Source organism: Sceloporus undulatus, chromosome 6, assembly GCF_019175285.1.
Source record: "Sceloporus undulatus isolate JIND9_A2432 ecotype Alabama chromosome 6, SceUnd_v1.1, whole genome shotgun sequence".
Classification (NCBI taxonomy): domain Eukaryota; kingdom Metazoa; phylum Chordata; class Lepidosauria; order Squamata; family Phrynosomatidae; genus Sceloporus; species Sceloporus undulatus.
In genome coordinates this window covers 30,235,084-30,251,609 of record NC_056527.1, presented here as the reverse complement: position 1 = coordinate 30,251,609, position 16,526 = coordinate 30,235,084, and the positions used below count along the sequence as shown (strand labels likewise).

General features: G+C 38.5%; 1 protein-coding gene across 1 annotated transcript in view; it reads left to right on the top strand.

Annotated features, from left to right (window-relative positions):
* Positions 1-291: 291 nt before the first annotated feature.
* The window catches only part of LOC121935508 (lanosterol 14-alpha demethylase), a 19,409-nt gene continuing 3,174 nt past the window's right edge, over positions 292-16,526 (top strand). The window contains exons 1-8 of the mRNA XM_042477104.1: positions 292-536; positions 5,372-5,470; positions 6,652-6,828; positions 9,751-9,877; positions 10,921-11,095; positions 12,199-12,318; positions 13,403-13,598; positions 14,288-14,383. Coding sequence (XP_042333038.1) covers positions 375-536; positions 5,372-5,470; positions 6,652-6,828; positions 9,751-9,877; positions 10,921-11,095; positions 12,199-12,318; positions 13,403-13,598; positions 14,288-14,383 — 1,152 coding nt within the window. The 5' untranslated portion in view covers positions 292-374. The remainder of the gene's footprint in view (positions 537-5,371; positions 5,471-6,651; positions 6,829-9,750; positions 9,878-10,920; positions 11,096-12,198; positions 12,319-13,402; positions 13,599-14,287; positions 14,384-16,526) is intronic.

Sequence of the window (16,526 nt, the reverse complement as noted above, 5' to 3'; positions counted from 1 at the left end):
TATTATTATTATTATTATTATTATTATTATTATTATTATTATTATTAAAGTGGAGGAGCAGTAGTGAACCGCGTCAGGGCTGCCTGCCTCTCTTCCCTCAGCCTCCCGCCTCCAATGTATATAGATCTCCCTCTCTCTCTCTGCCCCCCTGACGGTCACCTCGTCCTGGCGCGAGGGCGCTGATTGGCTGCCGCGCCACGTTCGTCAGATGGGCAGAGATGGGGCCAGGGCCTCTGATTGGCCGAGGCGTCTGCTCTGCTCCCGCCCCCCATCTCTCCTCAGGGAGCCTGGCTTCCAGGGAAGCCGAGCAGCAGCAGCAGCAGCATCATCCTTCTTCTTTGCGTCGGACGGAGGGAGGAAGCGGAGCTGCAGCGATGGCGGTCCTCGGTTTGCTGGAAGTGAGCGGCTCTTTGCTGGAGAAAGTGGCCGCCGGCGGGCCCCTCTCTCTGCTCCTGGCCGCCTCGGCCTTCGCCCTCAGCTTGGGCTACTTGCTGCAGCTCGGCTCCCGAAACCGGTGGAAGCCCAGCAGCGGCCAGGTATTGCTTTATTATTATTGTTATTAATATTATTAGTGTTTATTATTATTATTATTATTATTATTAGCGTTACATTATTATTATTTATATTAATATTCCTACTGTTATATTATTATGATTAGTATATTATTATTATTTTTATTATTACTGTTATATTATTATTAGTAGTATATTATCATAATTATTATTTCTATTATTAGTGTTATAGTATTTATTTATTTATATTATTAGTATTATATTATTATCATTTATATTAATATTATTAGTATTATACTATTACTAGTATCATACTGTTATTAGTAGTATATTATTATTATTATTATTATTATTTCTATTATTATATAGAACTATACTAATATATTTTATCATTGTATTATTGTTGCTATTACATTATTATTATTTTATATTATAATATTTTATAATCATTTATTATATTTATTGTTATCATATTATTAACATTATTATTATATCATTATTATATTTTATTAGTGTTATATTAATATTATTTAATTATTATATTTTATATTATTATTATCATTATTATATTTATTTATATCCCGCTGGGACTCAGGGCAGCTTACGACATTATAAAACAAAAAAGCCGCACCGTTTAAAACATGCAAAAATAATATATTAAAATAGAATTAAATTACCACAGTAATTAAAACACTTAGTAATTAAGGCAAAGGGGGGTGGTCTGCGCTGCAGAAGAGAATGCAGGTTGATAACGCTTTTACTCCCTTGTTTCCATCCTCAGGCACCTTGTGACTTGTATCATGGCGCCAGATGGGACTTAACCACCAAGGAGGACGGACAAGCAGTTTGACCAGGCGTCCTCCTTTTCCAGGACGCGTCCTACCTTTCAGCCCTCTGTCCAAATGTCCTCCATTTTGAATTTAGGGCATGAAGACTTAAGTAGGACATGACCAAATAAAAGCTAAAAACACTCACCTAGAAATGTCAGTTCGTGCTTTTGAGTCATACTCAAAATGGAGGACATTTTGGAATTCCTCCTGGACAGAAAGGCTGGAAATGGAGGACATGTCCTGCAAAAGGAAGACCCTGCACCAGAGTGTTCTGGCAGAGAAGGCTAATTAACTCACAGAACTACAGATCCCAGGCTTCCATACCATGGAGCCAGGGGCAGTTTAAAGCAGTCTCAGACTGCATTCATTCTGCAGCGCAGATGCATCATTGGTGCAGACTCCATTAAAAAGGTGCTGAGTATGTGTGGAAATGGCCAGGATTAGTTACTTACAGAAGCTAGAAAGTGAAACTGTTGTTGTTGTGAGCTTCCAAGTCGTTTTTGGTTTACAGTAGGCCTAGAATGAGCCTACCATGGTGTTTTATTGGTGAGTTTCTTCAGAGGTTGAGACAGTGTGACTTGCAACAGGTCACTCACTGGTTTTTTATGCTCCAGCCAGAAATTGAACCCTGGTCTCCAGAGTCGTAGTCTCAACACTCAAACCAGTACACTGCGCTGGGTGAAAATGTGGGTACTTAAATGTGACTGGGAGCACTGGCAGCTACAGGGTGGGAATAGGCAAATTGATAGAGAAGAAGTAGGCTTCTGAGCATGTGCTGCATGCCATCTCTTTCTATCTTCTTCACAGCAGGCTGTTATTACCACAGGATGTCTTGATCCTCTTACTCATTCTGTTAAAAACAGATGGGTGAGATCAAAAGAGGTTGTCATTTGGAGGGGTGTGGATCACCTTGCCTGTTGTAGGAGGATGCACGGATGTATATTTAAACTGCTCTTTCATCCAGTTTTGGAGAGCAGAGTACTTATTTCAATTGTATCAGGGCCCTCTGAGGAATTAAGGAAAGTGGGTAGGTGTTTCTGTGACCCAGTGATTTTGCAAGCCTGAGTTGAGTGGTTTTGACGTTGGACTAGGACTCTGGAGATCAGGATTTGAATCCTAGTTCAGGCATATAAACCCACTGAGTGGCCTCACAGGATGGCAATGGCAAACTCCTTCTGAAGAAACCTGCCAAGAAAACCTCATGATAGGGTTGCCATAAGTTGGAAACGACTTGAAGGCACACAACAACAACAGAGCTGGGGTTTTAAACCCAGCTTTTACCTGTCACTGGACTACGCTGGTGTGTGAAATAGGTGAGGTATACAGAAATAGCAGCATCAGGATGGGAAGTGTGTACTTGTGTATACTCAACTATAATCTGACCTCATGTATAAACTGAGGGCAGCTTTTGGGGCCAGAATTATGGATTTTCATATGACCCCCGGATAAGTCAAGGGTAAAACTTTGGGGCATGAAGCAAAGGAAAATTACAGTATGTGAAACTTATAAAATTCTGGCAGGTGTAATGTATTCATTTATTTGTAGTATTTATACCCTGCTCTTCAGCCACAAAGACTCTCAGAGCAGCTTACATATTATTAATTAGTTCCCTTCCCTCAGGCTTACAATCTAAAAAGATATGACACAAAAAGAGAAGGCAATGGCAGTGGAGAAGGGGTTTGTGCTCTTCCTAAAGATTGGATGGATGAGAGACTAACTAGAGGGAGTCGATGCTTCTGTCGGTGCTCCCAGGATAGACTCAGCTTTTGCCTTCTGACACTCTACTCAGAGAAAGGGGATGCCTCCTTTTATATATATAGAAGAGTTAAAGTACGGCATTTACATTGACTCATTGATAAGCTGACACAGGTTTTTTGGGTCAATATTTGACCTAAATTTGAGACTTATACATGAGTATATATACAATGGGCCCTTGGTATCCACTGTAGTCTGGTTCCAGGGCCCCTCCATGGATAACAAAATTGGTGGATACTCAAGTCCCATTATACACAGTGGTAGAATTCAAAGATATAGTTATGTTAGTCTGTAGAATCAGTATGTAGAGAGATCTTGTAGCACCTTTGAGACTAACTGAAAGAAAGAAGTTGGCAGCATGAAATTTTGTAGACTTAAGTCTGCTTCCTCAGATCCAATTGCATCTGAGGAAGTAGACTTTATGAAACCTCATGCTGCCAACCTCTTTCTTTCAGTTAGTTTCAAAGGTGCTACAAGATCTCTCTACATACTGTTTACAAAAAACGGCATATTAAAATGGTGTCCCTTAAAAATGGAAAAAAATCAAGGTTTACTTTTTGGAATTTATATCTTTTTGAAATAGTTCCAAGCTGTGGATGCTTGAATCCGTGGATAAAAAAATCCGTGGATATGGGGGGCTGACTGTACATTATTTTTGGGAGACACGAAAGAGGAGGTTGACCCGGCAGGCACCCATGGGAATGCCATGTCTCTACTGCAAAATGTATAAGAGTGGTGGTAATCCACAAACAACAAAACCGCAAATAACAAAAACACTTTGTTTTTACCGGAGAGAATATCTCTCTAGGAATCTCTAGGTCCTCCAGTGCAATTATTTTAATTTGTGGTCTGCCTTATTTTATTGAATGTTAACATGTGCTAATATTTATTTTATTTTATTATTTTGTAGAATGTAGGCAGGTTTATTTTGTCTATTTTAATTGATTGTATGTACAGTGCTGTGTAAATTTACAGCACTATATAAATAAAGCTTACTGTATATACGCATGTATAGGTCTAGAAATTTAGGCCAAAAATTGAACCCCAAAAACCTGAGTCGACTTATCCTTGGGTCAATGTAGGTACTGTACTTTTAAAAAAGGAAACTATTCCCTGGAAAGAGTGCAATTTGTCCTGGAAGCACTGACCTCCCTCTGTTCTCTCAGCCATCCAGCCTTTAAAGTGAGCACAAAGTTACAGTATGTCTGCTGGAATTTTGTGAGTTCTTTGGCCTTGTTTTTCTTTGCTTCATCATTAGATCCTTTGTTACATGCTCCTATGTTTTACCCTTGACTTATCCAGGTCATATTAAAATCCATAATTTTGGCCCCAAAACTTGCCCTTAACTTATACATGAGGTTGACTTATAGTCAAGTATATATGGTAATAATAGTAATAATTATAATAACTCTGTGCTCTGTAACTTTTGGTTAAAGTTGACCATAGAGCTGCGCTGGAGGACCTAGATAATCCTAGAGAGAACATACTAATAAAATCAATGAATGATCAAATCCACAAAAGTCAAAGCCGCAAATATGGAGAGATGAGTGTAATTTGTCAAATTCTAAATTTGTTAGATTTCCCCCCCCCCAAGTGACTTAACGCTATAGATTTTATGATTAACACTGAAGCTAATTCTATACTTGTTGATTTCAAAGATTCATAGTTTGTAAACTGATATAAGAGAACAGGTCTTGGTTACCTGATGGCAGAGACAGGAACCATACAAATATAGTTAATGAAATAGATTTATTTAGGATGGATTTAAAGTAAAGATTCCTGGTGCCGTGTGATACAAGAAGAGACACTGTTTTGTCTGTAGTCCCTTCCTTTAAGAGTAGCTTTATCTTGCTCAATAGAAAGGGAAAGACGTCGTGTGTATGATCAGAATTTTTTTTTTACTGTTTTGCTCTAGCTAGAAACAAGTATGGCTACCAAGCTTGAACATAGTTTTTACTAGTCTCTGGGAGAAGTATTGGCATTCTTGCACAAACACTGTAGAATATAGTTTTAGGAGGGGGAAGAGTCAAATTAATGTTGGTCCAAGGTGATGTTATGAAGATTATATCTTGCTGTTTCATTCTCCTTCAATAACAACAGAATGACCCAAATAGTATCCTGATCCCACAGTAGATCCATGATGGAAGGAGCTTTGTTATATCCTAGCAACATCAGTGGGAAAAGTAAAACAGTAAGGTGGATTGTCATAGTATGTGGACTCTCTCCAAAAAACTAGAATCAGGCTGTTTTCCCCCCTTTTCTCTCTCACTGTAGAAATATCCACCTTATATTCCATCAAATATCCCCTTTTTGGGGCATGCCATTGCATTTGGGAAGAATCCAATTGAATTTTTGGAAAATGCCTATGAAAAGGTACGTAATTATTTTATAAAGTCGATTTTCATAAATATGACATTTGATTGTCTTTGGACTAATAATTGGGTATTTGGGGTATAGGAACTGGGACTGGAACTGTTGTACATAAAATCTTAAGTGAAATAAGAGCAAAATCATTATTCTTACTTACAATAAATGAAACCAATAGAGAAATGGTAAATAGCAGTACATTTTTTTCAGCAATGAAGGCCAAGATGAAATCATAGAATAAAATGAATAAAAACCAATAAAATAAGTTTGAGCATGATGCATTCTTGGCTGTTCTGAAAGACCTGCCTGCTGTCACCTGTGGCATTTAAACATTATTTGCTGCTCAGTCCTGTGTTTGATTACTAATAATAGTTTTATTTACTTTGAATCTTTTAAGGAGTTGAAACCAACATAATAAGTCTTTCATGGCATTTTGCCCTCACTTGTGAGGTAGGGCAAGTGTTAAGGTGGAGTTTAATCAGAAGTAAGCATGCATAAGAGTAGAGAATGCAGCTGCCTTTCCATGATCCCTGGATTAACAGAACTTAAGAAGAGGAACTACTAATAACCCACCAAGTGTATTTATATACAGTAATTGTCATTCAAGAATCATTTTTACCAACAATATTTTTCCCTCCTTCTATCTACAATCTTCCTTCGATCATTCTTTCCTTCAATACCTCTTTTTTCTTTCTCCTTTCTCTTTCTTGTTTTCATTCTCCATTCCTAAATCCTTTCCACTTACTGTATTCCCTCTGTACTCTTTTCTCCTCTAAGTTTCCACTTCACTTCTCCTCTTCATTTCTTACATATTCTTCACCTTCTTCTCACTTGGAGGTAATTTGTAAATGAAAAATGAAATTAAAAGTTTTAAAATGGGAGTAGTCCTCCCTTCAGCCCTGCATGCAGTGGTTGGGCAGGTGTTTTGTATTTTTTTGACACCAAATCCATCACCTGGGATTGTTCTGTTAATCAGACCATAGTTTGCTGAGCCAGTATAAGGTCATTTTGCTGCATTTTTGTATGTGGCTGTGCTTGCATAAACATGCAGCCTATGTATATTTCTAATCAATTTATATGGCTTCGAGTAGAAATTCTCACTGTAATTTTTGCTGTCAGGTATTAAAACACAATTTTTCTGCATTTCTTTTCCCCTTCTTTCCTCCATTTCTTTACCCTAAATACAGTATGGACCTGTGTTCAGCTTTACTATGGTGGGGAAGACATTTACCTATCTGCTGGGAAGTGATGCTGCTGCGCTTCTGTTCAATAGTAAAAATGAAGACTTGAATGCAGAAGATGTGTATTCACGTCTGACCACACCTGTCTTTGGCAAAGGAGTAGCATATGATGTACCCAACCCAGTATGTATATTGTCAAATGAATTGATTTTGTATTTGTATCAAAATGGAATTGTAGTCATCCCTCTGTTTGTGTGGACTTCGAATCTGTGTCCCTTGATTACATGTGAGGGGCAAACAGAAGGACATAAAGTGGGATGCTCGCCCATGGCACACAGCCGCGGGTGTCTGTGGGGGGTGTGCTGCCATTCAAGCCAATGGGGCTTGAATATTGGTGGATTTCTGTTTTCGCAGGGGAGTCTGGAATGGATCCTCCTTGAAAACAGAGGAGCGACTGTATACAAAATGACATACTGTACCTTGACACAATACTGTAATGAAACAACAGAAGTAGGCCAAATTATACACTGACAATTTCTTCACCAGCATTCTTGCCAATTAAATTATCTGACCTAAATCTCTAGGAGTCAGGGTAGCTATTATTGTAAATCTGAGATTGGAAGACCATTCTAAGACTGCTGATTCTCTTTCTCCGGATGTTTGTGTTTACGTGTGCCTTCAAATCACCTACTGAATTACGGTGACCCAGTTAATTTCATAGGGTTTTCTCAGTTAAGGAATACTCACAGATAGTTTTGCCAGTTCCTTCCTCTGAAATACAGCCTGATACAGCTGGTATTTGTTGGCAGTCTCCCATCCAAGTACTGACCAGACCCAACTTTGCTTAGCTTCTAAGATCAGATGGGGTACCTTTAGAGTATTTAGGTCCCTTTCTCAGGATATTTAATTTGTAGTTTAAAAAAAGGGAATCATTGGAGGAGAGTAGAAGGGGAACATGTAAACTGGAAATAAAAATGGAGACAAAAGCAAAGTCTGGAGTGAAGTGAAGAGGTTGGCCACACACATCCCCACAAATTAATCAAAATGTATGTCCTTTATGAACTACATTAGTTGAGCTAAACCTGGAAAATAATGATTATAAAGAAAGGCTAAAGGTAAGTAAAATGAACCTAAAAAGCCCATGACTAGCAACAGAGTATGTTTGGAAAACCACACCCTGTATAATGTAGTACTGTGCAGATTTAACTTGCATGTAGCATCTCTTTTACTCAGGACTGTTTATTTTTTGTACTTGTGCGTCTCCTTGTGCCTTCAAAATCCCCTGTCAATTTATGGCCACTCCTTGAATTTCGTAGAGTTTTCTTAGGCAAGGAGTACTATGTGGTGGGTTTACCAGTTCCTTCCTCTACAATGTAGCCTATAGCTCATGGTATTGGTTGGCAGTCTCCCATCCAAGTACTAATTAAAACTGATCCTGCTTAGCTTCCAAGATGGGATCTGGTGTCTTCAGGGTATTTAGGCCCTCATATCTATATGTTAAGGTAAAGGTATTCCTCTTTGACAAGGTTGTCAAGTACATGGACATAATTTAACTGAATTTGAACTGAGATGCAGTGTCCTTACCTGTAATTTTGTTGAACAAACATAGGTCAAAAGGCACTTAAGAAGGTTACGTCCTGTCTATACTAAATTTGTTAGAAATATGACTTTTAAATTAGGGAGCGAATGTATTCTATTATCCCCTAAAACATTTAACAGTGAGCCATTGAGGTTTCTTTCCCCCCCTTGGATACCAAAATCCATGGATGCTGCTCAAGTTCCATTAAATACAATGGAGTAGTAAAATGGCGTCCCTTATTTAATATATAAAATGGCAACATCAAGGTTTACTTTTTAGAATTTATATATATTTTTTAATATTTTCAAGCTCTGGATGGTTGAAACCATGAATAAAGAATCTGTAGAAAGCCAAGTGTATTAGCTTCCCAAACCAATTGGTGAACAAAAATGGGTAAAGACACAAGTTTCAGTATTTAATAGAATTTTATGTATAGGACACATGTTTGGTTCAGTACTCCAGCAGTATTCTGCATACTAATCCATCTGGATCAGCATGCTTGTGCTTGGACACCTAGGTTGCTTCCAAAGAACAATGCTAACAAATGACTTTGGAAAGAAAAGTTCTTCGGTTGCAAAGTTGACGGTTGTAAAATGTGTTCCTTTGAAATATTTATCAGTTTCTGTTTTACCTTCTGAAAGTGTTTTCCCTTGTTACTAGCGTATTAATGCACTAGTAGACAAACAAGTTAAATTTAAGAACTATTAATCTTCTTGATACCATTGAAGGACTGTATCTCACTTTCTTGTCCTAAAATCACTGGGGGGGGGGAGCTCAGTAGATGCACAGAAAATATAGGACTGGTCCTGTTCCCCCCCCCCAAACTGTTTGGAAACCCTGGTGTCAGCACGGTCTGCTCTGAAGGTGGGCTGAACATCCACAGGCAGTCCACACTACGCAGCATCAAGATACACCTCTTGTTTTGTTTTTTCTGTCTCCCCACCATGCACATGCACCATTGTAGAGATATACCACCCGAGACTAGAATTACCTCCCTCTTCCCACCTACTAGGCCATCCCTTTACATGCCCAGTATGACCAGCCACACAGTCACACAATATACTTGTACAGTAAATCGGCACACACATTGGTAAAGCACAATCCTGGAGGCCCCTCATACATGCTCACTTTCCCCCAATTTCCCCATTGGACTGTGGTTTGTGTATGTTTTAATTATCTCCATTGCATTATTAGTGACCTGATGTGTTTGTTATTTCACATCATGGGGCATGTGACAGCTGGATGGTGCAATAATGTGATGATTCATATTTTCCATGTTAAGCGGAATATGAGAGCTGCTTTTTGCTCCAGTTTTTACCCCCAGAGCGCAGCTTTGTGTTGATTTCCACCCAGTTTTGCATTGTCCGTTGTCTGGACAGGAGACTTGAAGCCAATTTGAAGCCATTTTATTTTGCCAGTGCAGACAGCTCTTGGACAGAAGAGCTTAATTGTTGGCTATTGCATGCCTAAAATGTGTTAAGTGCAATTCTTAGTCTTGTAACTACTGTTTTGCTTACTTTTTGAAGGTATTTTTGGAACAAAAGAAGATGCTAAAAACTGGACTAAATATAAGTAAATTTAAAAGCCATGTACCAATAATAGAAAAGGAAACCCTTGAATACTTCAAAACATGGGGAGAGAGTGGAGAAAGTAGTAAGTATAGCATTTTAAAACACTGCTTACATCTCATTTGACCCATTCTCAAGGAGTCACTACAATCAGGTTACAGGAAGAATAATTAAAAATCCAAATTGCTACCTGCTGGGGGGCAACCATATCTGAGTGGCATGTGGATCCTCACACTTCAATATACAGAGGCTGGCTAACCTAAGGGAGAATAACCTTGTCAGGTGTTATGGGTCTTTAGCCAAGGTACCAGGTGGAGCTTTTTCAGTTTGCTTCTTCTGCCAGGAAGTTTAATCTTCTCTCAAACAAGACAGAAGAGGAGCAAACATCTGCTGAGAGATAAATATGCTCAGGAGTTCTCTCAAAATTTGCCTAAATACCCTCAGCATGCTTTTTTTCCATCATAGAAGGCTTATATATTTACCACTTAGGTGTCCTCTTCCCCTTGTTTTCCTTGTCCTTAGTGTTGTGATTTTACTGACACTCAAGCTGCCTTCTAATTCATAGGTTGCCATCCTCATATCTCTCTAGAGATGGCTCTTGTTACCAGTGTGGCTTCTCTTTTTTCATTACCATCACTCTACAATTATTAGATTCAAGTTAGGTCAGTTATTGGTATGCTTATAGCAATAGGCATTGCTATGTGTAATTATGTTGTTTATCAAAATCCAATGCCTATGTTTTGATCTAGAACTTTATGGAAACATTCTAATAGCTCTATGTGCTAAAACCTTAGAGCATCTTTTACTTGGTGTTATGTAGCAGTCTTCCCCCAACTGTGTGTAATTGGTTCTCAGTATCCATGGATTCGTTATCCACAGCTTGGAAATATTCAAAATTTCAAAAAGCAAACCTTGATTTTGCCATTTTATATAACAAACACCATTTTACTATGCCATTGTTTTTAATGGACTTGAGCATCCACATGTGGGGTCCTGGAACCAATCCCCAGCAGATATCAAGGGCCCACTGTAGTCAGCCAATTCATTTATTTTGCCTACGTTGAAGGAAACTGCAAACATTGATGCTTCCTTTTTGATTTATTTCTTCTTATCTTTTCTGTCTCGCAGACTTATTTGAAGCACTTTCACAACTAATCATTTTGACAGCCAGTCACTGTTTACATGGGAAAGAAATAAGAAGCATTCTCAATGAGAACGTAGCAGAACTCTATGCTGATCTCGATGGAGGATTTACTCATGCTGCTTGGCTTTTGCCTGGTTGGCTGCCTTTGCCTAGTTTCAGGTACTAAAAAACCTGATCAGCAAAAAATTATATTAATCAAATGCACACATTTGTAATTTTTGCCTTTACTCTCAGAAATCCAAGGTTATGTATGCAGTTCTCTCCATTCCTTTGTATCATCTCTGTCTGTCTGTCTGTCTATCTAGTGCAGTAAATTAGTGGCAGACATACAAATTTCCCAAGGTTGTAGAGATTTGGCAGAGTAGAGATTTTGACCTGGTTTCCCTAGTTGAAGGCCAGCACACTGTGAGTTAGATTGCACATTGGCTCTTGAAACCTGTCTTCCCAGTAAACATAAAGATACTTTCAAGGCTCCCAATCAAATAATAATTATTAAGAGTAGGTTGCAGAGTCATGCGTTTCCTGTTTGTGTGTTCCACATTTTCAAACTGTATAAGATTATGGCTTTACAGAACCAAACCGCATGTAGTAGAGCATAGAAAGAAGCTGCTCAAGGAAAAATAAAGAAATCTTTCTCAGCAATGAGTAATTGAATGACAGTTTTTCAGAGAGTAATTTTAATTCTAGTGGATTCTATGTTTCTGATCGTCGGGAAACTTTACACTCAACAGTGATTATGTCAGTGTGTATTTTATTCTTTTATATAGTATACATGAGAGGTGGCAACATGGGGGAGTAAGTGATCCACCAGTCTTTACCTAGTTTATTAAGTACCCATAAGAATAGATTTTCAGAATATGTTTACCACATATTTTCTTGTGTTATATCCTGTGATGTTTACGTTTACAAATGGAGTTCAGTTACAGTTCATAGTATTTCTTGATATATTGTTTCCATACCATTGGAAAATCAGTTAATCTTGCTTGAAGACTTGAGTATTACTAAATCAAAATGCTTGATATTTAAATCAAATGTTTTGATTTCCTATCATTGATTCAATTCTGCTGTATCAGTTGCAACAGGATTTTCTAGATGAGACAATCTTCCTTCAGGCTCTTTTTGATATTTACACGTTGTGGAAACTGCTACGAACAGTTAACATTTGCAAAATGTTATCTGTAGGACTAAAGTCCTTCATAGTTTGATTAAGCATTTTGCAAGTACTCTTGTGTTTTTACTTATACAGATATTTTAAATTTTAGGCGCAGAGACAGAGCCCACCGTAAAATAAAGGCTATTTTCTATGAAGTAATACAGAAACGACGGCAGTCTCAAGAGAGAGAAGATGATATGCTTCAGACACTATTGGATGTTACCTACAAGTATGTGTAAGGGGTAGCTTGGGGCTGTGGGTCAGACTCTGAGTAAGAATAAGGCCAGTATGCAGTCATATGATGGCCAGTAAAGAACAGAGAATTAGGCCAGTATACAGCATAGACTAACTGAATACAGAACCTGAATACAGGAGGAGAGTGAGATACAGTTGCCAATGCAAGGTAGAATGAAAACAAAAAGTTAAAAAGTGGTAGCCATCAACACTTGTGATGAGTCAATCCCAAAAAACATCATAGCTTCTCAGTTTCCAAACAAGATTACATTTTGAACTAACATGAATGCAGAAAGATTTGATTTTGTACTAAGTGGAGCCATGGTTACAGCATTAACTGTTGCTGAAAAAATAACTTAGCTGTTGCATTATTATATAAAAAGTAGGTTGTAAACTTTGGAGTTTCCAAAAAGGTCTGGGTATGTCTGGATCTTTGCGGAGATATACTAGGATGCACAAAAATCTTAGATTATTGTTTCATATGGAAAAAAAATGCAAGGACTGGCTTTTGTGGTGGGTGAGCTTAGAAGGTGGGGGAAGAGTTAAAATAGCTCTAGGTTTTGTAGGACAGTAACTGCTTGCTTGACATGTAAATACAGTCTCATCATGTGGTTTTAAATTAACATGGCATTTGTTGGGAAATTCAGAGCTTTTCTCCCTCTGATTATGCATCTAGTTGTGTATTTTATTTTTTCCTTTGGCCTTGAATTTTGCTGCTGGGCCAGGAATTTTCTGTTGTAGGAGATATGGGATCACCTGGATTGAGAACTTTTTTTTTTTTGGTGGCTACCTCCCTAACATCTTCTTTCGTTAGAATGGCTTCATCTGCTCTACTATGATTACTTTCTTTTCTCTAATGGCTACTTAATTATTCTCAGTGCTCCAAACTCTGAAAATAAATTATCTTGCCAGCCCTGAAATTTTCTTCTTTTTGCCAGTTTCACATAAATTTGGGATTTGTTTCAGAAAGCGAGGATTCTGCTCAGGAAATATGCTGGTCTTTCTTCTTCTGCAAGCTAGTTTGTTTGGTTTATTTCATGTCCTCATGTGACCTATATGTTTTTGTTTATGGAATCTAGAGATGGGCGGCATCTAACAGATGATGAAATTGCTGGGATGCTTATTGGACTGCTGTTAGCAGGTCAACATACATCTTCAACTACCAGTACTTGGCTTGGGTTTTTTTTGGCTAGAGACAAATCCCTGCAGGAACAGTGTTATGCAGAACAGAAAGCAGTATGTGGAGATGATTTGCCTCCATTAAAGTATGATCAGGTTTGTACAATCTATAATTTTAAAAATATGCTTGCATGCTGAACCACTGAAAATCCTTCAACTCTCTTGACTGATAGAGGTTTATGGTCTCAGAAAAACTTGTGAGCTTTTAATGCTTAGTTTGCAGTTTCTAATGAAGAACAGCTCCTTTTTAGAGAAAACAGAAAGCTGGAATTTGAGCTATTTTGGGCCAGCTAAACATGGTCAAACTGAAAATGTCTGCAAATTCCCCCCCTCCCCAGTATAAATACAAGGGGGGGGGGGGAACCAAGCTGGGATAAGTTGAGGTATTCCCCAGGTATGAAAAACAATAAGACATGTACTTTACACCTCTTGTAAATGGCACCTCAGTTGCAGTCTAACAGTGAAACAAAAGTGCAGTCATGAACATGATAACATGTTTAATTTTGTTCATGAATATGTTGACATTTCATGACACCTACATACAGTATTGGTCTACATACTTCATATGTTTTATAGATGGGGCAAAACTCTGTTTCAAACGGCGATGAGTTATACGGGGAGATAATCATCTGCTATTTTATTTTATGCTTGTAGCAGAAGTTATGTTGGCTCATTACAAGGGTTTGCAGCAAGAAACTTCGAGTATACTACATAAATATTGTTACGTTGTTCTTTTTAAATATGAATAAATGAAAAGCTAAAACACCTATTTTATTTATTTGTAGCTCAAGGATATGACACTGCTGGAGCGTTGCTTGAAGGAAACCTTAAGACTTAGACCTCCCATAATGACTATGATGAGGATGGCTCGAACACCCCAAGTAAGAAACTTTGGTCACATGGAGGGATGGATGTATTATGTCTGTGGGGCAGTGTCAGGAATTTAATTTTCAAACAGATATATTTATTCAGTTTCTCAGTTATAATTCTTAATAGTGAATGAGATTAAAAAAATGGAAAGATTCGTAGCCTCTTCAATTTTTGTAGGGGTAAATTATTTCCGTAAACAGAGACAGTTGTATTTCAAGCATGCTGAACTTAAGTGTATTTACAGCACATTCCTACATATATTCATTGAAAAGCTAGTCCCACTGAGTTTCCAATCCATGGTAAGTGTGTATAGCAGCCTTTGGATAGCAGTTCCTATCAGCCCAACCAGCACAGCCAACACTTTACAAATCTTGCAGGTTGTACTTCAGAATATTAGGTGTGTTGCAGGTTGAGGGAAGGTAGGTGGTATACAGAAGTTCAGCCATGGGCTGAGATCCTGCATTACAACTGGGGAGCATGAGTCTTGGCCAGCCTACCTAGGGAGACTGTAGAACAGGGTTAGACAACTATGGTCACATTAGTCCCCTAGAAGACCCTGGAGAGTAGCACCTGTGCCTAAAAAAATTGCCTTCAAATGCTCTAGGAAGTATAGTTTCATCATGCCTTTGGGTTTCAAAAGAGGCCTTTACCAGTTTTAAATTGGCCCAGGGAGCCTGTAGAATGTGGTGGAAATGCATCTGTTGACTTCTAGTAGACATTTTGGTGAAACATTTTAACTTTTTTAAAAAATTGTTTTTCACATCTGGAGAGCCCAGGAAGGGCCAGGTGGAAGTACCAGACACAACTTCCTAGAGTGCATTTGGGGGGACATTCTGGAGGAAACAAGGTTTTTGAGGTTCTTTTTGAAAAATAAAGGCCTGTTACAGACTGCCAAAATAAAACTGCTTCGGGTCTCTTTGGAGGTATGCTATTTAAATGATGCATGGGTCCTAAGAGTCCGGAGGTCGCGCCAAAGCCACACTCCATTCCTAAGCACTGGAGTGCAGCTTTGGTGCAGCTTCTGGATTCTCAGGATGCATGCATCATTTAAACAGCATACCTCCAAAGAGACCCGAAGCAGCTTTATTTTGGCAGTCTGTAACAGGCCAAAGTATTTTTTACTCCTGAGAACCACAAAAATAACCCTTAGGTCTCATGTGGTTCCTAGCCAGGGTGATGAGATGTCCTCCTTTTCCAGGACATGCCCTACCTTCTGTTGAGGAGGAATTTCAGAATGTCCTCCATTTTGCACATGACCAAGAAGCATAGGTTTACATTTATATGAGTGTTTTCAGCCTTCATTGCATTATATTCCACACTTTTCTTGAATGTCCTACATTTTATGGTACCTTGTTCATCTGGTCACCCTGTCTCTAGCCTTCATTTTTCCCATTTTTGTTGTGAGTGGAAGTGTAGTGGAGGAGAGCTGCCAAATGCAGCTCCATGTACCTGATCATTGCTTTTGCGTGTATGTCTGTACCGTGGACCCTTGTTATACGCTGGGGTTTGGTTCCAAGATCCCCCGTGTATAACAAAATCCATGTATGCTGAAGTCCCATTAAATATAATGACATAGCAAAATGGTGTCCCTTATAAAAAATGGAAAATCAGGGTTTGATACTTGAGATTTATACTTTTTTGGAACATTTTCAAACCGTGTATGCTTGAATCCGTGTATAAAAAATCAGTGTATAAGAAGGGTCGACTGTACATCTAGGCTCTTTCCAGCTCTCTTGAGCACTGAAGGTGGCCACAGAGATGCAGTTGCATTTGGCATCTCTTGGTTATTGTTACATGCTGAGGTGAGAGCCTTGTGGAAGAAGATACTAGAAATCTCCTTATGAAAGAATGATGTCATTGAGTGTTTTAGTACATTGGTGTACTAAACAGGGTTGAGTGCCTGTGGTCCTCCAGTTGATTTTAGCATACACTAGTCCTAGCCACCAAAGCCAATGGTGAAGATGATGAGAGTTGCAGGCTTAAAGGAAAAACATTTAGGATGTGTTGTTTTCTGACTTGTACGTCCATATCTTGTGTCCTGATTCTGGTACTCTTTCATTAAATATGGAAAAGTCTACAAATTCTAGTTTATGAGGGGAAGATTAGGTTTCATTAAATATGGAAAAGTCTACAAATTCTAGTTTATGAGGGGAA